Here is a 23,008-nt window from a genome sequence, read left to right as displayed (position 1 = left end):
GGTTTTTATTTTTTATTTAAACAGCTTCTTTCCCTTTTTTATTTTTTTAGTGAAATTGATGTAAATTTAACCTTGAGTTGAATTGTTTATTATTATATGTTTTCTTTTTATAATTGTAAAGTTATAGTTGTTATCTGTTTTACTAAAAAAAAAGTCATTTATCCGTTTTCAAGGTGGGGGAAGAGTTTTCTGTCTGGGCAGCGAGGGCCAATGAGAGTGTCCATAGAAGCATTAACAGAGGTGGGATTTTTATTTGCATAGAGAGTGGGCCAAACATTTTGCAGGGGCCTATGTCTTGGCACATGAGCCATGCTCCTGGATAGGCTCCTTTTTCTTTTATTTTGTTTATTCAAATAATTTGAATATATTAATTTTTTAGTGCGATTTGTTTATTCTTACTATAATTGTTTATACTAAACACAAATTACTTAACTTACTATATATGTATCAACAATTGTTAAACGGTTTATCTTTAGTTTAGATCGATGGTTCAATTTGATTTTAACCATTTAACTAAGGCTCTCTTTGGTATGATTTCTATTTTTTATTTATTAACTATTTTTCAGAAATTATTTGTGACAATAAATTACAAAAACAACAACAACAAAGCCTTGTCCCAACTTAGTGGGGTCGGCTATTTGTGACAATAAATTATGGACCACAAATAATATTCGTTTGGTTACTATTTATAAAATATATCATATAATAAGAAAATAAGTTTCAGTTTTCACCTTTAGCTTTGAACGAGAGAGATGAAAGGATTTGGGTTTTTCATTGGAAAAACATAAAATATACTGAAGTTACTTATTTACTATTGATATTGAGTAGTTTAGCACATGTGCTCATTTAAGGTACAAAAAAATCAATGTAAATGATTTGTTGCCACAAATCACAAATAGCTTGAGAGTAATTTATGATTTATGTTTTATTCTAATTTATTATAAATAGAAATAAGTGCTATAAATTATACCAAACACTTGTAAAAATAAAAATAAGTCAAATAAATACAAATAGAAATCAAACCAAAGAGAGCCTAAATAGTTTCAATTTGTAAAGCCAAAAGCAAATCATTTATAAAGATTTCGTAGTTTCGATGTAATTTGTTTGATTTTGATACCCTTAACCTAATTTATGTAAAAGGATCTGCCACTCGAATGGGGAATGGGGAATGAGACTGATTTTGTGTTTCTTCTTTCATAAGGAAAAATAAATGCATTAAAGAAGGAAAGAGGGAAAATCATAATATACATAGTTCAAAAGAGATTGATTTGTAAAATGACCCTTTTCCTTTACTTTTTCTTAACAACTCATGAATTAAAAATTGTCTTATAAAATCACTAAGCATCTAGCAAGAAAAAAGAAAAAAAAAAAAATTCCCGAGACCAATGATCACCCAGATTTAGGAGGTTGATTATTTATTCACAATCAATTCAGATGACGACAGATGTGATTCCTAATTGTCTTGAATGTTGTACCCTTGAGTATACATTGGAGTTTGGTTTCTTGTGCACTCCTTGCATATCCTAAGCTTAAGAAAGTGCACTTCCAATAACTATTAACAAATAGCAGAGCTGCCAAGCCACCCTGATATGAAGAGAGAAAAAAACTACCATCGCCCGCCAAAATACAAAAGTCAGTAGGTAAGAGGTTTTGAAATTCTGACCATCTCTAAAATCTATGCATCCTCACCTTAGGATATAGATGGAGCATTAGGTTGCATAAGATTAACGTAAATAATCAATATATTTATATTATTAAGGATAATTATTGGGTTCAGGAGTTCACTATTTTGAATGCTACAGTTTATGGTCATCCATATATATTAAATAACAAGTAATGGCAAAAACTGAAATAATGAAGGAGAGATCAATCCTCATCGAACTAGAATCGTTTTGGAAGTCAGATAACATTTCTATTGTAGAGCCTCCTTGAAGTGACTCCATCTATAATCTCAAAAATCCTGCTTCCCATATTCTATTAGAGAAGCTACAAGAAATGGAAAGATGACAATCGATTTCAGGTTCGTCATAGCAAAAGGGACATACATCATCGAGAGAGAAAAACCGGCTTAGGTTGGATCTGATACAGAGCCCATTTTTAAGTAGTCTCCACAAGAAAATTTTGAATATAGGGATGAGCGTTACACTTCTATAGATTATACCAGATTGAGTTCTTAGCTGAGCAGGAGTTGGAACCTTTCCGTAAAGACAAGAAATTGGCCACAATTTTGGTAGAAATAACACCCTTTTTGGGATACTGACAAGACTGAAAAATCTTCATGGTAAGAAGTGGATAGAGTAGTGGATAAGATTTTTGGGACTGCAGGAAAAGGGGGTAATGCTTGAATTATAGAGGGATATTCCAACTCATGTCTATGATTAGCTACGAGACTTTCTTGAAAAAAGCACGGTGTAGTGGGCTCCCTCCCTGGCGGTCAATGTAGACATTCGGCCATTTGGGGGGCCAAGGATTAATTCAAATATCCACCTTCGCACCTGAACCCGGCATTTTCCAACAAACTAAGGATCTGAGGAGAGGAATACTGTGAGAGATACTATTCCTAGTCTAGGGTTGTTTTCTTTTTTTTTTTGGGTTTAAAACTATCATCTAAGATGCAATTATTAGGATAATATTTTGCTTTTAGAATTCTTTTTTTTTTTGGTAGAAATTTTGCTTTTAGAATTCAACCCCACAAAGAAGATGGGTTAGAGATCAGTCATCCAGCCTCTACCCTAATTTGGTTTGAAGGGCAGTATCATGGGTTGACTTTAATCTGAAACCAAGACCACCATGACTATTGGGTTTGCACCCCTCTCCCCCACCCAATGAGAGATGAAGAAGACTTCTTACCAATTGGGGCATCTTAACAAAACTAAGCATTGATGCCATCAATTTTGGTGTAAAAACTTTGGGAAAGCCAAAAAAAAAAAATTCCTTAGATATGTAGGGATGGAACTTAAGACAGATTTAACAAGTAAAGCTCTACTATCAGAAGTGAGGAGAGGCGCTTTCTGCAGAGCAAATTTACTTTGGGCTTTAGACAATATTGTAGTGAGACAATTTGTCTTGTTCCGATATCCCAGTAAAGAGAGTTGAGAGACATTTTTTTTTGGTGTTCAAATGGTTACATATTTGAGCCCTAAGTTTAGCTCTAGTTTTCTTGCTAAAGAAAATCTCAATTTTGTCAAAATTAATTTTTTGACCAATACATTTATGGAAAAGATCAATGATGGCTTGGGTAGATGATATGTTTGAAAAGAAAAATTATCATCGGCAAAAAGGAGATGAATAATCTCTGGGCCTGCCTAGACTCCTAAATGCCTTAAAAAAAATAAAAAATAAAAAATAAAATTGACCTCTGAAAATTATAAGAAAGCAGGAAAACCTCCTATGGTGAGGATAAATAAATAGGGATCAAGGGGGCAACCTTAGAGAATACCTATAGAAGCATAAAAGGAAAAAAAAAAAAAACTAGCTCTATTTAACTTAATATAATAAGAAACAAAAAAGATGAGGACAAAAACCATATCACAACAATGTTCATGAAACCTCATAAATTAAAAGAGAGCTCCAATGTAGTCCCACATTCTTGTTATAGGATTTTGACCTATCAGGCTTGCTCACCAGGAGGTCTTGAGTTCGGGCCTCCTGGCCGTGTTATCTACATCCCCTCCCTACCTATCAAAAAAAAAAAAAAAAATACCACTCATCCCTTCCTGACTCTTGCTAGTTTCATGTAATGGCTTATTCCTTGGGCAACGATAATAATATTAGATATTTGTCTATCTTTCAAGGAAGCAACTTGAAAGGGTGAAATGAATCGAGGGAAAACATCTCTAAACCTATGGGTGAGGAACTTTGATATGACTTTATAAGCTACAGTTTAGAGAGTCGGAGATTAATGGGTCTCAAGTCTTCTGGCTGTGAAGTTTTCTCTTTCTTAGGATTGAGTGAGAAGAAGATTAAAACCAGAGGGGTTTAAAAAAATCATGAATTATCATAACCACTTCATTACAAACGAAATCCCAACATTAATGGAAAAAGATGCACGGTAGGGATTCCATCATTGCCAGGAGCTTTGAAAGCTTCAATACTGAAACAACCTCCCTAATCTCCCATTCAAAAGGTAGGGAGATCAAAAGGTTGGACTCACACTCTTTAGAAGTGGATCTGAAAAACGGTTTTGGAATGTTCAGTTGGGTTTGAGGTAGTGATAGGGAAGAAAAGTATTTCACAAAAACATTCACAATTTTTGTGGAATAAAAAACTGTATATGGACTTAGATTCAGCAAGAGTGGAAGAGACAAAGCGGGAGTTTCTTAAGGTTAATCTTAGAAAATTCTTGGGTGGGTTTTTTTTGCCTTTATACACTCAAGATCTCTCTCCACCTAATGTCCTAATATTTTTTCTTTTGGGGGGTGGGGGGTGGGGGGTGGGGAATAATGTCTTAAGTTTTGGGTTGAACTGCCAAGTGGTATTTCATGGGATTTCCTTCTTTATTTGCATGATATTATAGTTATATCCGTTTATTGTCCTCCTTAAGATATATACTTACACATTGGTTATATGAGAGCCTGTATGTGTCTTAATATATTGATCAAAAGGACGTGAAGATAGTCCCTAGCTCTTGCTTCCAACAGCTTCCCTCTTATGCGAGCTGCAACCAACTTAATTTCTCCATTGCCATGATGCCTGAGAGCTACTTGATTAAAGGAGATGGGACCCCTTATGATTTTTAATGGTTTCACTTAAATGTTTGTAGGACTGAGTCATTCCTTTACCTATAGTGAAAGAGGAATCCCTTTGTCCCTAATCATCAATATCATGAGGTGACAAAAGGAAAAACTACTTATAAATTTGTCAATAGGGATAGGAGCTTGTTGATGGGGCATTTGTATGGTCACTAGTGGGGGTTCGGAGTTTGGGGAATCTTCTTCCCTGCCCCGCCCTACCCCACCACGGTGAAGGAAAACTTTTTCCATGTTTGAGTGTCTCGAAGGTATCATCACAACTTTGCTCCAAATAAAAAAAAAAAAAAACAAGGATTTTGAAATTTATGATGGTTCTGAAAAAAATCGATTCCCATCCTTGTTCTTAACCACGTTAAACGCAAGGTTAAGAATGTACAAGTTCACTACCATTAGTGAACATAGTTAGGAAGCATAGATGGACCTTCAAAACTATACAAAAAACGTTTGCATAATAAGAAGAATTTTAACAATTTAATTCAAAAGGAGATAAAAACTAAAAAATAAATTGAAAATAATCCAATCCAATAGGTCATTTTGTTTATATAATTTTAACTAAATTTAAGTTATTTTGGACTGTCCAAATGAATGACTTGAGGACATAATATTAGAATCATCCCATTTCACGTATCTTACGATGTCAAATAATTTATAACTTTATTATTATTATTTTTAACCCTTTTAACTTCAATGATATAAAATTTATCATTTCATACATGTATTGAAAAAACATGTGGAAAAATGTCCATTCTTGAAAATAGCATAATGTTAAGTCTTTTTTCAGATAACATTGAAATCACTCTTTATCCTTTACCTTTGGCCTTAAAAAAATTGAGAATAAAATAAAAAGAGCAGAAAAGATTAATTTTTTTTTAAAGAAATAATATTAATATTCAAAATACTATTATAGAGGTATAAGTCAACAATCCCTTCTATTAAATAGAATCAAAGAAACGACGGATCTCAAGCGCACACTCATCATTGAGGTGGAACACATCAAAAGTTTAGTTTACAAGTGATATACAAGAGCAAAATTAGGTATACAAGTGGGATAAAAAGATCAAATACCCAAAGTAAAAAAATAACACGCATTAAAAAGCTGTACGGTCAAACAAAGCAATCTTCTATTTTGTCTCACCAAATTCCAAACAGATTATACAAACATACTTTAAGTAAGTAATAAAGAATAATAATGAGAGTAATTAATAACGCTAACTCTAAGCTTGTGATAAGCAAGATCCGGGTTTATGTGGATTAAAAAGTGGACACCCAAAAAAATGGCACCGTGTTGCGAGAATAAGCGTCGGTTTGCTTACCGTGACCGTGACCGTGACGTAGATTGATTTGGCCTGCCTTTTGTTTTTGTTTTTCTCTATTTGACGACACAGTGACAACGCACGTGTCAAGACTCAAGACAAGATAAACTCATGAACCGATAGGCGATAGCCATGGAATGGGCCCATGATGATGATGGTCACCACCCGAGGCCCGAGGCCAAAAGCCGACTAGTGGACTCCACCCATTGGTGATTGATGATTGGGGATTGGTGACTGGTGATGGAAGACTGGTCAATAGATCAACGGGCGGCGAGCGACGGGCGACGGATTTATTAAGTCGGTTGAAAGATATTATAATTATTAGTTATATTAGTGGGTCAATATGTCAGATGTGTCATGGTCCTCGTGATCCATAGCAACAACGGTGGAAACACCAAAGAGAAGCTTTAAAAAAAAAAAAAAAAAAAAAAAAAAAAGAAAAGAAAAGAGAGAGAGATTATTATTCTATTTTCCCTTATTACACTAGGGTGCATATTGTTGTTTTCAGACTGGTCGGTGAAGTGAGAAATCGTAGCAAATTTTTTTTTTTTTAAATTGATCTTTATCTTATTATCAATCCAAAATAATTTAAAAATAAGTTACCATTTGTCATTATCTTGAATGCATATGTAAAATGATAGAATTTATGAATTGGAGGATAAAATATATATGTTTAATTAAAAAATAAAATAAAATTATAATTTTTTTTTCACCAATCTTGATTACAAAAAAATGTTTACATTAAATTAAAGTTGATAACTTATAAACAAACAAATGTTGTTTTATTGTAAGGAATTACCTAGTGTTTTTTGGCTACTACCCAACCTCCGATTCTTGCAAGAATTTATCTTTTTAAGTATTTGCAAACTCATGCTCTTGAGTTTTACATTTCAAGACAATATGCAAACCTTTTGATAGAAAAATATACGTATCAAAGCTCAATGGGCAACCCTTTGTCTAAGGTGAATATGCAATATATAAGTAGACTCCTTCAACCTACAAAGTCCTTTCTAGATGCTAAGTTAATGCATGCAATAATGCTCCAAATGAAGTTTAAAAAAGCCAAACGTCTATAACTATTACCATCCCACGGTCCGGTCGACCATCTTGACTAGTCATTAGAGCGCAATGATTCATTTAGCCTTTAACGACTATTTTTGGCTAGTCGACCCATATGGGCATCTAGTCGATAGAAGGCTTACAATTCAAAATACAAACCTTCCTCTTGGAAGTTTTTTGCGTCAGAGAAAAGTTATATTTGATCGATTGTCTAGTGAGCTGGTTGTCCAAACAGACTGGATGATCGTATGTCTACATTGGACTACTCAGGCTAGTCCTCTTAGTCATTGCCAATTTACTGCTTCTTGAAGTCGGTTGATCACCCTCTCTATTAAGTCACAAAAATAATTGTCATCTTCTCTCTTCACAGAAGTTAACTACCCATCTTCTTAGGTGATTTAATATACATTTTAAAGGGTTTTTAAACAGTTGTAGTAATATCAATATAACCTAATTAACTCTATGGACAATGGTAGATTGATCTTGATCACTTTATTTCATTGATGTGTGTGGCTTCTTTCGAGTTGTTGGCCTTCGTCCATTTCTTGAATAATTGTCACTCGGTGAACTAGTATGTTATGATCACTAACTTTTTCATTGCTCTTTAAACAAACATTGATTTAATATGCTCGATTAAGCTTAGGCTTGATGCTTGTTGTTTCATTGGTTGTTCTACTTAATCATATATTGTGGGAATATATAAAAATTTCAACACTTACTAAATGATTGGTATTCCCACACCATCATGACCATTAGATCATAACGAAGGTGTTTAGTTTGATTTCTAAAATCGCACTTAGTTGTTTTCATCATTTGAACATATTTTTGTATTGAGTGTTGGGCAAGATCTAATATATCGTAACTATTGATGACATTTAAGACAATATAGTCCCCATTGACTCGGTGGTTCTATGAATTATGTACTTAGAAGTCATGATTTTTTCATGTTCCTTCCTCTAATAAAATTTCTATTGAAGGAAGAAAAAAAAAAAAAAAAAAAAGGATGAAGTGATTCTCTCTTAACTCTTAAGTGATTAAAAAAACTTTTTTTTTTTTGTAAGAGACTTAAAAACACGTATATAGATTATAGAGCACATCAAGTCCCCATCATTCGTTTAATCCCTCTTTTCTTTCGAGGGTCCCCTCGATTTTTTCTCTTGCTCTGACTTGGTCAGTTTATCATTCACTCATTCTTTAAAAAATTATTTTTTAATTATTTTTTATTTATTTTGGGATGGCAATCCATTTTAAGTTTATACGAGTTATTATTAATCCAAAAGATCCTTTCTTTCATTTTCCCTCATTCGTTTGGGAAGTCGTGCCGGGCAGGTCTGGGGATTGCCTTCAAATTCCATTAAATTATTTCATTATTACGATTAATTCGGTTGTGTTTTATCTTCTTCTTATTTTTTATATTAATCTTTAAAAATATTCCAGATTAACCTGAGCAAGCGAAAGGAGCACTGCCACGGGCGTTTTCAGGAATTTGGGGTTTTAAACTTATACCTTAGATAGCAATATAACATTGATTGATATATATATATATATATATATATATACGGAGTAGGAATAAATGATCCACAACTCATAAAACTGAGACCACCCACTGCCGCTTCTATCTCCCATTATTAATATGCTATCTCCATAAGCGAGGGAGCCCTTTACCCTTCTTCTTCTTCATTACACGATTCCATTTCTGGATCCGAAACTATCACTGATGCAGAGACTCTGTTATCTTCCTTTAATTGGCAAGAATTCTTAGAATAGTAATTCTTCTTCCATCTTTTGCGCGATCGGGTCATTTCTTTTACTTTGTTGAGTTTGAGTTTGAGTTTGGGTAAAGCTCAAATATACGAACCAGTATGGCTTCAGATAACACCCCCATGACCATCCTCCAGCTCAACTCGTCTACGCTACAACTGGAGGATGAAGATGAGGATGAAATCGAAGATGGTAAAGACAAGGACGATCATCACCGTCACGCCTCCCACTCCCACTACTTGTCCAGGTTATCCATCTGTAATACCAGCGGCAGTGGTAGCAAACCTCCTACTTTCACTCCCAACTTGTACGATGACGATGATGGTGGTGTTGGTGTTGGGGTTATTGGTGGTGACATCACTGACATGGGCTTGGACATGGCAAGATTGTCGATCGAAGGCTTCTCCGAGGAGGAAGACGCTGATGAAGAACTCTCGGACGGCAAAGAGGGACGAAATATTAAAGGTGTTTCCATCGGGATATCATCGGACTCCGACAAGGAAACGGGCTGTCATTCTTTGCCATCCACCCCGCCCTGGATGAGAAGGAGGGCTCGTCCTTGTGGGTATGACTATGGGAATCTTCTGGCTTTGGGGTTGAAAGAGTACGCCAGCGAGAACGAAGCGCAGAGGACCACCACCACCACCACGAGGAGGAGGAGGAGCTGCTTTAGGAAAACGACTACTACTAATTACTGTTGTTCTTCTCCTTCTTGGACGAGGAAGAGATTGGCAGGGCCGGCGATGACAGACATAGACAGAAATAGAGAAGGGACGCGGTGGGGATTGGGGTTGGAGAGAGCATGGGACGAGAAGAAGAACAACCACCACCACAAGTACGGCAAAGTCAAGGCCGAGGAGGAGGAGGAGGAGGAGGAGGAGGAAGGGAGCGAGTGCGTGGTGATAACGAGGCCCAAGGGTGGGGGGAGATCCTTGTGCATGGACTTAGAGGAAGTCAAGGCCTGTAGGGATCTTGGGTTTGAGTTGGACCACGAGAGGATGATGATGGTGGACACCCCCAGTACCCCCGGTCGGATTTCCATATCTGTGCCTTCCGCCTCCACTATAGACTTCGACACTAGCAGTGGTGGCAACTCCCCTATCGCTAATTGGAGGATCTCTAGTCCCGGTGAGTTCCCTGATGAAGAGAACACTACTACCTCTCTATATTCTAGAGTTCATAGACTCTCTCGTCCTCCATTACCCTATATCTTTTCTTTCGTTATCTCTCTCCCTCAATTTCAATTTCATTCATCGTACAGTATTTAATTAAGAATTCTGGGGCTGAAGCTTAAAATGATCATCGAGGACCAGGGACTGGGAGTATCAGAGTATCAGAGTATCAGAGTATCAGAGTACCAGAACTGATCACTGATTTCCCAATTAATTTCGACTTAGTAGTAGCATCATAATTGGTCATTACGAAGGATGATCTTCAGTTCTCGAGTCCCAAAGTATATGTTTCAGAAGATTAATTACCCCCAACAAAAACACAGGGTATATGTTTTGAGCGTGTGTAAACTTTGTGAGAGTTGATGCCGAGATTGATGTTGCAGTTTATTTGTAATTTCAGGAGATGACCCACGGGATGTCAAGGCTCGGCTCAAGGTATGGGCACAGGCGGTGGCGCTTGCGTCTACATCTCGTTAACCCCCTGCATTTTTATTTTTATTTTTTGCTTTTCTTTTCTTTTTTGGTAAACGGTGGTTATAAAGGTGGATAGGGAAGGGGGAGAGGGGCGTTCGTTTGGTTTGTCCCCGTCCCTTTCTTCTTCTTCCTCTTCCTCTTCTTTTTTTTTTTTTTTCTCGTTCGTGTGTCCCTGTGTCAAGTTACTCAAGCCTCTTCTTCTTCTTTTTCTTTTTCCACTGTAAATATATGAAGAACTTGGTATTTAATTGATGGGTGAACGAATGCAGGGAGAGGCAGTGAGGGGTTGATTTTAGTTTTCCTAGGTAAGGGTTGTTGAGGTACCTCTTCTTTTCCTTTCCCCTCCCCATTGTTTGGCTGTTTGGAAGGGAAGGATATGATAATGAATATATATATATTATTATTATTATTAATATATTTATTTATATAGAGATTTTTTGCAATTGCATTGATCTTTTTGAAGGCACCAATTTAGCAAATCATGTAGTACTATATAAGTCATCGTCTCACCCCACAAGGGATCGCGGGATTCACACTATCAATAAATTTTACGATGAGGAAAAAAGCATCTAGAAATGGAAGTCAAGCTTTCTCGACATTTTCCACGCATAGAATAGTTAAAAAGTCCATCTAGTTTAAATCTAAACGGAAATTCATTTTCTATCAGAGTAGTACACCATAAGACCTCATTTTTCTTTGGTAACCATAATTCTTTCCTTTTACCTTGGCTCATGTATCTTTTATTTTTGCAAGAATACATTTCCTTCTCATATGTAAACATTTTTTTAATTTGACGAAATTTATAAAAAGAGGCCTACTGATGGCTCTTCTAACACAGTACATTCGTACATGTCAAACCCACATAAATTTATCAGGCAGCGTAGCCCCTATGCTAGATATATAAGGGGATCAAAATGACTACCTCACCCCTCTTCAAGGGAAAAAATCCTGTTCCCACGCTGTTTTTATTTCAGTGCTAAAGGAAAATTAATTATTTTCAAGGAAACAGTAACTATGACTGAAATAAGTTATAAATACTAAGCCGATGTTTGGTTGAGTGTAGTGAAAAATTGAATTATCAAAAGTTAAAATGAAGCAAAAGAAATAAAAAAGAGAAACTATGAGAGACTTCTAATTGGGTGTCTAGTTGGAAATTAAATTGATACATAGCTGAGATTAAACATGTAGGGCCAGCAACATAGAGAACTTAAGTCTTTTGGTTGAAAAATGAAGTAGAATTTAGTTAGCATATTTGATATGTTTTTTCTTTTTTTTTAGTTGAGAGCATATGGACTATAACTCTGGTAAAAATATGAATAGTGATGTGAGAAACTGATGACATCAGAGCCAATTTTAAAAAGCGATAATTTTAGATTGCACATAAGATTATTTCAACATAGGATTAAAAGTGTTGAGGGGGGGAGCTATTTGAAGCACTTTTTCCCCCTAAGTAGAGAGCTAAATTTGGAGATATCTGACAAATCCACCAATAGCTGAAGTGCACCACTACATTAAGCGTGCAAGCAGCTTGCCCATCAATATCTATCTTTCGCGCAGGCCCTGGCCTTATTAAGCACCAAGTGTTTTTGGATGATATAAAATTGTTTAAAATAAATAAGGGAGAAGCCATAGAAAACAAATCAATTATTTCTTACTTATTTAAATACCAGATTGTGACAAGTCTTGTCACAAGGATATGGACAGTCGATTGCCTCGACTCCTCTCCTGTCAAAATACCAGTCACCAACAGATTGTGCAATCCCCTGCATATAATTACCAAGATCACAATGAGATAAGTTTTTTTTTTTTTTCTTTATAAACACAATGAGATAAGTTTAAAGATACTATTTTGCTTCCAAGACAGACTCGGCAAAGGTAGACACAGAAAATGTTGGTTTCAACTCATACCAGTAGTTACATTTTTATAAAAGGTGTAACCACTTCCCTATAACTTCCAATAATTATACTTTTTATCTATTTCTAAATAAACAGTAGGTTATCACTATTGATTGCTTGCAATTTTTACCTCATACAAAGAAAACATGAGACTACGTTCATTTGTTTTTCCAAAATCTGCTTGCAAGGTTATGAGGCTGAACATCATATGGACCACGAGGCTTATCCATCTCATACTATGAATCCTTAGCCCTCTTTGATATCATTTTTTCTTTTTGATTTTTACCTATTTTACAAAAAACATTAGTGAAAACCATTTTTTATCAAAACATAAAAATGGTTTGGTAACTACTTGACAAAAATAGTTTTTTTGTGAGAACTAGTTTGATGTCCCTATGTGTTTTTTGAAGAAATGGTCCCTTCACCCATCTTCCTTATTTTACCATTTTTTCTAAAAATAGAAATAAGCTCCATAAATGAAACCAAATGCAACCAAAACTATTTTTGTGAACAAAAATCAAAAAGAAAAATGATACCAAAGAGGACCTTAATATGCGTTGAAATAACAAAAATTCTGAAGTCACATGTTTTCTATCTTTCCAGACCCATTAACCTATATCTGGTTTTTTTTTCAAATAAGGTTGAGTGAAGACTAAGAAGAGATTCAGTTAGATTGGTCATGCCTTGTTCCCTATAAGGGGTGAATCATCGGCGAACCATGTATCCTGTCTCTCAGTCTGGCAATGTGCAAAACATGAATTTATGAACAAACCATTTTCCCTGGACATTGAGAAGCTTTTTACAGCACTGAGCATATGGTTCCTGAAGCCTGCATCATCACATATAAATGTTAAAATTAAAATTGCAATGACTTTATATTGCATTACAATTTGGTTACAACTGAGATTCAAGAAACCACCTTGGAGAAATCGTATCTGTGATGCAGTGCAGTATGCATGATTCAATTTACATTCATGCCAATAACCATGTGGGTCAGCTGATGGTGGAGCTAAACTGGCTTGGAGCTGATGAAAGTGAAAGCAATCAGAATTTCTGACCTAATTAGTCAACTAGGTTATCTGATTATAATATACATGAAAACAGTACCCACTGTGACAACACATGAAAGAGTTTATTTTTCTATAGAAACCTGCACAAGAAATTTCATATTTCTAAGCGAAACATCCTCCAGGTGGTGCTCATCCAAATGGGGGAGCCAAATGATATATGCACATGCTCCACCCCCACGCCCACAATTTTCCATTAAAATACAGCAGCTTGTCAGGATAAAGCCCAACTGCTCTTTTTTTTTTTTTTTTTTGGGTAGGAAAAAAGAGTGCTCCATGGTAGTGATCATAGCCCCCAGGCCGAAGCCCCCCATATGGCAAGCAGCGGTTCCACAGGACCAATGAGCAATATTGGCAAGGACTGTCAATGATCAAAGCTAGAATGGCTTGTTGGTGAGCCCGGCTTGCTTGGGATGAGCTTGAGCTTCATTTTCTGGCTTGTGAGACAAGCCCAAAGCTAAAGGAGCCTGACCAAATCTTTGGTTTGTTCAAGGTCATGTTTATATCACCATGTCTGATTATTATGTTTAGTAACAAGTCTTTTCAGCATTAATATTTTTTTTATTTCTTATGAGCTGAGGGCTTTAACCTGTTGGCATCACGGACTGCAGACCTAATTAACTAAATATGTCCAGTGGAATTAAGAAAATGAGCTGTGAGCCAAGCCCAGAGGTTGAAAATGAGGCTGAGCTGCACAAACTTGACTCAACTCAAGCTAGTTTGCATCCTGAATTCAGGCACATCACAGGAGGTGCCCAAAAAATTAATGTTCTAGGCATTTGCAAATGTAAGCAGGGGGTTGAAAAAAGCCAAGAAAATTCAAGCTACAATGTGATGGAAACAAATCCTGCCATTTATTGTATCAACAAATCAATTGAAATTTTACCGTTTAAAGAAACAAAAATTTACCTGCCATGCATCATAGGCTGCATTTAGAAGAAAAAGTGGCGTCTTAATGTTGGCGATCAAGTTTTGAGGAAAGAAACACTAAATGGAAAAACAAGGGCAAAACAAGAATAAATAAGAGAGCAACTTAGCCAACCCCGAACACACCCTCGAAACCAAGAAAAGAAAAAGTGACAGAGAAGACTCATAGTTAATGTCTTTTCTTTGATTCCCTTCTAAACATGAAAATAAAAGGATTACCAAAGTCCGATCCATGCGGTTAGTACAGGAACGTGGCAGGTTCTTTTGCACACCCTGTGGTAACCATACAAAATTCCATAAGCATATGTGTAAACCATATCAAATGTACAATCCAACTAGTCAATCAAAATTTAAAATTTATCCCATTAATTACTTCACAGAATTTTCCACATTAAGTTTCAAGTTCTCACAAAAGGTTTTGTGTATTCTTGATTATTTTAAACGAACAATGAGATAGCTTAACCCAACATGATTAATTAAATCAGAAAATCTGCCCTGCCCAACAATGTGTACAAAGAATTACACACATCCCTAGACCCTAATACCCATAATGAATCTTACATCTTCTTTCAATAAGTCAGAATTTTTGTTTCAGTATTCCTACAAGCTACTTTGTAGGCCGGCATTGCCCCATATAAATGCTTTTCCTCAATGCCCCATTCCTGGCTAGAGCATCCACAAGGAGGTTCCTTATCTGGCCTCCATGAGAACCAGTTGTACCTTGGTCCTTGCCATAGATAAAGATCAGGCACACTCAATCAGTTGACCATATCTCCAGGGGCCTCTGGCCAGATGAGAGCCAATCTGACTGGTAAAATTAGACCAACCAATGGGAGAAGCTTACAATGATTTCAAATGAAACACTTCATTTGGGTATGAAATGTACACTTTTATATTTTGGACTGGAGGATATTTCACAATCAAAATTCATCAGTGTACTGCCACCAGTACGTGCAAGGGATATCCAATGACCAGAAAATATCCTACTAGAGAAAATGGATATGATCTGATCATTAAAAAGAAGAGATTTTTTTTTTTTTGGGGGGGGGGGGGGGGGTGGGGTGGGGGACAGAGAGAGATCACCCAACAAGGTCTAGGAGAGAGCAAGGTTCTGCAAGCCAATAGACCAGATAGTGCAGTTACAAAATCAAGTTAACTCTAAAGATAAGAGACCTTTGATAAGACCAACTATGTTTCACAAAGGCTGCAACATTAACATAGGACCCACTACATTTCATGAAGGGTCCAAAACAAACATTCTTCTATCTGCCATTGGCTTACCAACTTAAAGAAAATGAAGTATGACCCTATATAGAGTGGAACAAATGGGATAAGGCAACCATCAAGATAACGATGAGGATTTGAAACTCAAAAAAAAAATATTTTGGTACACTATTTTCAATCTTTTCAAAGAGGACTAATGTAAAAACCACTGCAAAATTTAAATCTGATACCTGTAAGCTAACCACACCTCCAAACATATTTCTTATAGTCCGCCCGCCAGATACATCAGTCCTACAATTTGAAACCAATGAAAGCAGTAAGCACAGACAAAAAAGGCACATATATCAGATGTTCAAGTAACAAATAGTGCAAAGAACAGATTGTAATTACGCATCAAGAAATAATCCAGCATCACTCAGGCATTTGACTTTTGTAGTTCTAGGAAATAGTGCTCGAAACTCGTCACAGTGTAGTACACTTGCCAGACCCCCAGCAGAGCAACCAGAAAGAAGAGCCTGAAACACAGTTCACCACAATCCAGAAATCAATCTAGATTCAGGGAAGAAATTTAAATTTATACTACTTGGTGCAACAGAAAACCTGTTTGGCATGTTGCATTCCCTTCGACATTAAATCTTCCATCCCAGCTAACCAGATGCGTTGTCCTCGAAAATAAAGTCCTGCAGCCTGGAAAGAGAATAAAAAAATAATTATGCAGCCAGAAAACATGGACAAAAGATAAGGACTCTTGACATTAGTTTTCACCCACACATGTGATCTAAGCAAGTTGATTCAATGAAAGTAAATATTCATTTCAGTGAACATGACAATGGATGGTACACATGAAAGAATGCATGCATTTGTACCCCTCCACCACCCCCCCCCCCCCCCCCCCAAAAAAAAAAAAAAAACTCACAAATATTTCAAGTGTTCCCACCAAGATCAATCTAGTTGTACACAGAAATTGGAAACAAATCTAGTTTTTGGAGACTGACACAGAAATCAGACAAAGAAACCAAAAGACGTTCAGAGTTTTTCAACAAAGCAGAAACTTCTAGAGAAGTTGTGCATGCAAACAGCTTTTGAAGAGGACAGCAAACAAAGTGAAACTTGAATAAAAAGAATATAATTCAATTAGCATCTTAGACAAGCTAATTTGACTAGTGAATAGTGATCAAGCAGCTTAATCCTTTTTTTATGGTGGTGAAAGATATACATACAAGCCTATCTAACAATCCTTTAGGTGCCATTGTTGCTTTATAATATTTAGCCCATTGAAAAGTATAAGCAGAATTGACAATCATACAATAGAAGATGGAGAAGAATTCACAACCTCATCTTGACTATCTCCACTAAAGGATGCTCCATCACAATAACGAAGTTTGACTCTATTCCAGTTGAAAAAATCTGCAATTATTAAAGTGCCATACAAAGAACAAAATAAGTCCCCCAAATGTCACCAGAATTACATAATGAAATAGGATGGTATATCAGCAGTATGAGAGAAAACCAGGATTTTCTTCAGCTTTGTTGCTCAATATTCCTGTAAATGGGATTTGTTTTTCCATATATTTTGATGAGCCACGGTGGGTTTTTTTGCGGTAAACACAAGTTCTAATGTTATTACACCAGCCTCCACCCTGTCATTAATATCAACAAAACAATAAGTCAAACTCTGAACCAAGGACAGTGGTTGCTTCTATTTTTTTTTTCTCTGTAAAGGTGCGTGGGGTGTGAAGTGGCATGGGTACACCCATAACATCTCATGTTTACAGGATCCATAAACGCATTTGGATATGCCCAAGATCAGAGGATGCCTAAGCCAAAAACAGCATGACCATACAAAATCTTGATCATCTAATCTGTAGTTAATGAATTTACATGACGCAGTAGTGCATGATCAAGCTGGTTTTTGGCTTGAACTGGTAAAATAATTGATACATGTTCCATGTACACACTGCTATAAGCTTAGTTTAGGACACTAATGCAGTACAATGGGTCGATGATTAGGCGTTATAATGGATACTAAATCACTGAGCCTACAAAGTAACTATACCAAACATTATAAATTAAAGACTTTTTTATTTTAAAATTTTAATAGGCATTTTGGAATATATGAAATCTCAAGGAAATGCTGAAATTTCAGAAGTCTATTCTCACTCCAACTTGTATGAGAGATTTCAGGGTTAACAGAGAACCCCCACAAAAAAAATTGTAGAGAGTATTTTGTAATGAATCTTCAGTCAGTGTTCTCCAAAAGTACATATTTTAAAGTCTAAAAATAAATCCTGGCTTAAAACCTTAGAAACAAAAACTAATATCAACAACTGTGTCTCAGATATTATTTGCTCCCCCAATCAATTTCCATACCCTATTCATATTCGTCCGCCTTAGAAAGAAATATGCCATGCAGTTTGTAGCTACTCTTTGTGAAACTGGTGATACTTTTGAACCAAGAAATTACCAACGTTTTCAGGTTATACAACAACAAACTAAGCCTTATCCCAACTTAAGTCTTCAGGTTATAATGTACAAAAATAAAAAGGCGCAATTGTATCCTGGCTGGTCACTGAAACACGGGACAACAGGTAAACAGAAAGATCTTAAACAGTACAATGGAACTACCACATATTGTCTGTTATGTCTAGTTCTCATGTTGTCACTGACCTCCAATTGGATGAGCCAGCTGTTCGCCCCTGACCCAAATCCATGATGCAGGTGGTAACCAGGCAAAGTTCCATCCAGGCAAACTATACATTAAGAGAAAAAATAGAAGAGTTATAATCCTTTTCTTATTTTCATCAAAAAATCTTTAAAACGCAAACACACACACACTACACTGTCATGACCTTAGTGGCCAATGACAAGTTGTCAACAGGTGAAAACAGCACGAGCTTTCACTACATGAAGATGCCATGAGTGCAAAAATGGATACTGACATCAACCACCAAAAAAAAAAAAAAAACAACAGAGGCCGATGACATGTTTTATAACCCCACAAAATAAATTGGATTCTGCAGGGACCAATTCCTGTTTTTAAAACCTCGCTCATAAGGATATAGGAACAGTTTTAACCACATAAACTGAAACTTAAAAAAATTAAGTAAAACCAAATGGGGGGACAAATGCACCACGAGATTGATCTGAATTAACCACATAAACAGGTACAATGCCTAGCTAAGAAAACTATATGATTGATAAGTAGGGTAAAAAGTAAGGGTTCACAAGAGAACAATAAAACGCGGATCACAGGAAGCATATGAAAATTGGGATTAAGATAATCACGCTCATCGATGCCACCAGAAGCAAGATCACAATAATGTCATTAGTAAAAGAAATAAGAAGGTAGTACATCAAAAGGACAGAAGCAACAGAAGAGAAAATCTTAAGCCAATGCCTAAATAATAGGCTAAAGATTGCTTGCTACCCAAGCCTATGGAAACAAAGCTGACATTTATTAGATCTTTCTGTTAGATTTGATTTCAAATAGAGTGGCGGAGAGAAAGATTGTGGAAAAATTTGGATGAAAATCATTATAAGTCATTGCTACGCAAGAGAGGGAGACTGGAGAGAGGAGAAGAAGAAAAAGAAGAAGAAGAAGAAATCTCATTATACCACCAATAAGTAAGAATACATACCAGCTCCTTTAGCAGCAGCTCCTCCGATAAGGTAGAGACCAACCATCAAGGGATTGGTGGACACTCCATAACTCCCGACATGAGAAACCTCTGTTACATTCAAATCCTCAAAACAATCCACCCATCTGCTCAAAACAAACCCAACTAAACCAAAAACCCACAAGAGTTTCATGATTGTGAGCTACTCTTTTCAGCACCCTTCTTCTTACTGCTCTAAGCTATCAAAAACCAAACCAAATCAAACCAGCTAAATTCAGCAATGCAATCTGAATATCTGATACAACCCTCCACAAATAGCAGAAGATAAAAAAATCAGTATCTTTAGAAACAAAAGAATCTCATTTTGACACAGATTTGGAAGCCAGCTTGGCCGTGTTGGATCGCTATTGGGAAAGTATACAGCCGACGAAGCTGGCAAGTATGGAGTGTGAAGTGTGAAGTGTGAGGTACAGAAAAAAACTCGATTAATTGATAACCAAAAAGAAATCTCAAATAATTATTGGCAGATAAAGAGACAACCAAGATTTGGATTTCCAGCTGTTTCCGCTGTTTAACGAATAAAAAAGGAATTAAAAAGTCGTGTTAAACCATTTATTTACCAAAAAAAAGGTACAAGCCATGTTTCATCTATCTTCCTTCGACTTGCCAGATTCAGTCTTAGATTGGATTTCTTGTCAACTGAGATGTCCTTAAGGATTAGACTACTAAAGCCCGTGCGTGAGTGTGTAATTAGTTGGATTTGTTTATGGCGAAAATAACGGTGAAGAGAATCTAAGCTATTAGGAAACTGTCTTAAAACCACCAAGTACTTGAACTTATTAAAATAATAATAATACTAATATTAATTTATTGATGATGTAATTGTGAGACAAACAGAATATCAGTAGCAACCTCTTAAACTAAACTAAAGGTGAATGTGTGTGTTCTTTACCTAAAAAGAAAAGAATGTGTGTTATATTCGTTATATTATTCCATTTTGACTGGATTGAAAATAATGATATCCACAGACAAATTGGTCAAACGTTAAGTCATTATGTTTTCCTTTAATCTTTTCTAAAGAAAATGTATTTATTTTTTATTTATTTATTTTTGTATGGCTTGGGATGTAGTTCTGTGCTTCTCTATAGGCCAGCACACCTTGGAGTATATTCTTTCCTCTCCAAAATAAAAGGTATAGATGTCTTTGTACATGGAATGATAGAAGGAGAGAGACATAAACATGGCATAGGCCACATCTTGGACACAGTTTTTTAGTTTGCCAATGGGCTTGGTAGCCTAGTAGAAGGAAGCCATTACTGTATCATTGCTCAAGTTGACTGGTTATTTTCAACCTAGGGCTATGATCACTATCATGGAGTACTTTTTTTTTATTAAAAAATAAAAATAAAAAAAGGTTTTCAGTTTCAGAATCACAATAGCAGCTCCGGCTTCAAAAAATAAAGTATAAAGGAGGAGATGAAATAGATTGATTGAACATGTGTGAAACAAAAGACAATCTTGAAAGAAAAAAGAAAAAAAGTTCTTGTAATTAATAATCGATGGACAAAATATTGATGGCAAACACAATTGTTTATCACGTGAAAGAATGATGTGGTAATTTTAACTGTTGAATATTTTAAAAAAAATTAACATATATTATATGTCAAATTTCAATAATTCAAAAAGTGTGAAGTGAGATAGAGAAGGAAGAAACCAAAAAGTTTTCAATTCATTCAATATTTCAACATCAATAAAGGTACACTAAGTAAGCCCAATCATATTTGTTGCTTTGTTGATGACGTCCCAACAAAAAACCACCCAATTGAAGATAATCCACCTTTTTTTTTCTTATAGATCTAGTTATTTCACTTATTCAATAGATATTTTTTATCAATCTATCTCATATAGAAAAGATTTTTGTACTTATCAATTCTATAATTCAAATTCGTTATATATGTGTTACCAATTATTATTATTATTATTATTATTTTATATCTATCTAGAATATACATATGAGATCATATTGGAACAGTAGTAAATAGGTATGAATGGATCAAGATTTTTTCTAATCCTTATCTCATCTATTCACATCCATGTATTTCCATGCATTTTTTTGTCCCATCCATTTAATTGGAAATTTTGTACTTTTCTCATGCTTTATTTTGCCATATGGCTTGCTCTAATTGATTGAAAGTTGACATATGAATATGGAGACTTTAAGATATAACTGTCTATAAAATTCCATTCTCAATAATCTATCACGTGGATGAGGTAGGTCTTTGCATCATTCTACCATTTATGCCCATGGGATGCCATCCACCCAAAAGAGAGAGAGAGAGAGAGAGAGAGAGAGAGAGACTATATTTTCTCTTCACCCAAAAAAAAAAAATCCTCTTTCTCATAACATTTCTCTCGTGAAGTGTAGTTAGGTGTATCTAGCTCTATAACTAAACAAATTGAGTTCCTTAAATATATGAAAACACCAATAACTGAAGCAATTTAATATAACTCTCTGACTCCCAATATCTCAATTAAAGATTTCATGACAGTTTCATCTTGTCAATCCCCCATCCTCTCTTACTTTGCATATCTTAAGAAAGATCTACTTAGTTGGTAGGTTTCGCAATGGGCTATAGGTTTAGTGCAACCCAACATGGATATCCAAATCCATGGTTGGTTGTGGGATGTCTGACCACTTGTACACGTTGTAAGACAATTCTTGGGTTCGGTCCGCTAAGGGGACTAAATGAGTCCAATATTCTAGACTTTTAATACTAAACTTTGCCATGAATTGCCTCCTCTCCCCCGCTGGAACATAAAATTTTGTTAATGTTTTCTTCGGGGACGGATTATCACAATCATCATCACCAATTTTGCTTGGATATTGAAATTACCCATTGGAAATACATGAGGCCAACACAAAACATGTTTTTCGTGATTCTATGATCACGTTCAGTTATCTTTCTTGCAATTGAAATAAAAGAAATGGAACTTTTCAAGGGTGACTTGTGCAAACAATTAAAACCAATAAAAAAAAAAAAAACTAGGGAACGAAAATTAACTCAAATTCTTTTATTTATTTCTCTTCCGAGTATGTGGGGCCCACTATGAACTTTACTTACCTAAATTTGCCAAAATATACAAATGGAGTGTTATTATACATACAAGTAAGCATACTTTTTCTTCTTCCCTTCAGAACTCGAGATAATGAGAAATATAAACGATGAAAAGAAAAGAAGATGGCCTCCTTTCCATTGATGTCTTAATTAATTGATGAGGGTTCTGGCCCCTCATGACACAATGCTCTACAGTGAAAAGAAAAGAACATGTCTTAAATTTGCCACTCAATCGGTCTCAACTCTCTCGTCTCTACTGATTTAACAAGATAGGATGGTAATCAGTCAAGACTAAGATTAGACTAGATCGGATTAACAAGATTGGAGAGAGAGAGAGAGAGAGAGAGAGAGGAATGACTACATCAGAGTTTATTTGAGAGTTGCTCCATTCTAGGACAAGATCCGCGAAAACCATATGAAGCGCGATGGGACCATGTTCAATGGAGACTCGTGGATGCACTAATATGAAAGAGTAATTAGATTCAGATGGAAAGGGCCAAAAGAATTAAGGACAAGCATAAAATGAAAATAAAAGAAGTGAAAAAAGACTTACAAAGTTTCAGTTTTGATTCTAGTACGATGTAGGATATAGCTATTTGGAGAGTGAAAATCGATATAACCAATCCCTTTC

At 35.7% G+C, this 23,008-nt stretch overlaps 2 protein-coding genes across 3 annotated transcripts; one reads left to right on the top strand and one right to left on the bottom strand.

Annotated features, from left to right (window-relative positions):
* The first annotated feature begins 8,700 nt into the window (after positions 1-8,700).
* On the top strand, positions 8,701-10,782 carry LOC122058022. The gene is made up of 2 exons (XM_042620401.1): positions 8,701-10,012; positions 10,457-10,782. The coding sequence occupies exons 1-2, from the start codon at positions 8,986-8,988 to the stop codon at positions 10,531-10,533; spliced, it is 1,104 nt and encodes a 367-aa protein (XP_042476335.1). The 5' UTR covers positions 8,701-8,985; the 3' UTR covers positions 10,534-10,782.
* Positions 10,783-11,881: 1,099 nt separating this feature from the next.
* On the bottom strand, positions 11,882-19,748 carry LOC122058021 (pectin acetylesterase 12-like). Of its 2 annotated transcripts, XM_042620400.1 has the most exons (13): positions 19,283-19,748; positions 18,312-18,394; positions 17,155-17,284; positions 16,978-17,051; positions 16,245-16,331; positions 16,035-16,159; positions 15,875-15,935; positions 14,640-14,693; positions 14,403-14,480; positions 13,346-13,451; positions 13,110-13,255; positions 12,186-12,293; positions 11,882-12,095 (listed from the first exon to the last, which is right to left on the bottom strand). In XM_042620400.1, exons 1-12 carry the CDS (start codon positions 19,452-19,454, stop codon positions 12,186-12,188), a joined length of 1,224 nt encoding a protein of 407 aa, XP_042476334.1. In that variant the 5' UTR covers positions 19,455-19,748; the 3' UTR covers positions 11,882-12,095. The 2 variants fall into 2 exon arrangements, with proteins under 2 accessions (XP_042476334.1, XP_042476333.1); XM_042620399.1 differs by having other exon boundaries at positions 11,882-12,293; positions 19,283-19,747.
* Between the last annotated feature and the right edge of the window lie 3,260 nt (positions 19,749-23,008).

This window comes from Macadamia integrifolia, chromosome 12, assembly GCF_013358625.1.
Source record: "Macadamia integrifolia cultivar HAES 741 chromosome 12, SCU_Mint_v3, whole genome shotgun sequence".
Lineage (NCBI taxonomy): Eukaryota > Viridiplantae > Streptophyta > Magnoliopsida > Proteales > Proteaceae > Macadamia > Macadamia integrifolia.
The sequence above is the reverse complement of the archived record's forward strand: the minus strand, read 5'-3'. Positions and strand labels throughout refer to the sequence as shown.

Excerpts from the sequence above, each read along its gene's own strand:
- LOC122058022 (XM_042620401.1), top strand. The coding sequence starts at position 8,986 with ATGGCTTCAGATAACACCCCCATGACCATCCTCCAGCTCAACTCGTCT. Across the intron at positions 10,013-10,456 it reads TTGGAGGATCTCTAGTCCCG|GAGATGACCCACGGGATGTC; the intron begins GTGAGTTCCCTG and ends TTGTAATTTCAG.
- LOC122058021 (XM_042620400.1), bottom strand. The coding sequence starts at position 19,454 with ATGAAACTCTTGTGGGTTTTTGGTTTAGTTGGGTTTGTTTTGAGCAGA. Across the intron at positions 13,452-14,402 it reads CAGCCTATGATGCATGGCAG|CTCCAAGCCAGTTTAGCTCC; the intron begins GTAAATTTTTGT and ends CACTTTCATCAG. Across the intron at positions 13,256-13,345 it reads ACAGATACGATTTCTCCAAG|GCTTCAGGAACCATATGCTC; the intron begins GTGGTTTCTTGA and ends GTGATGATGCAG.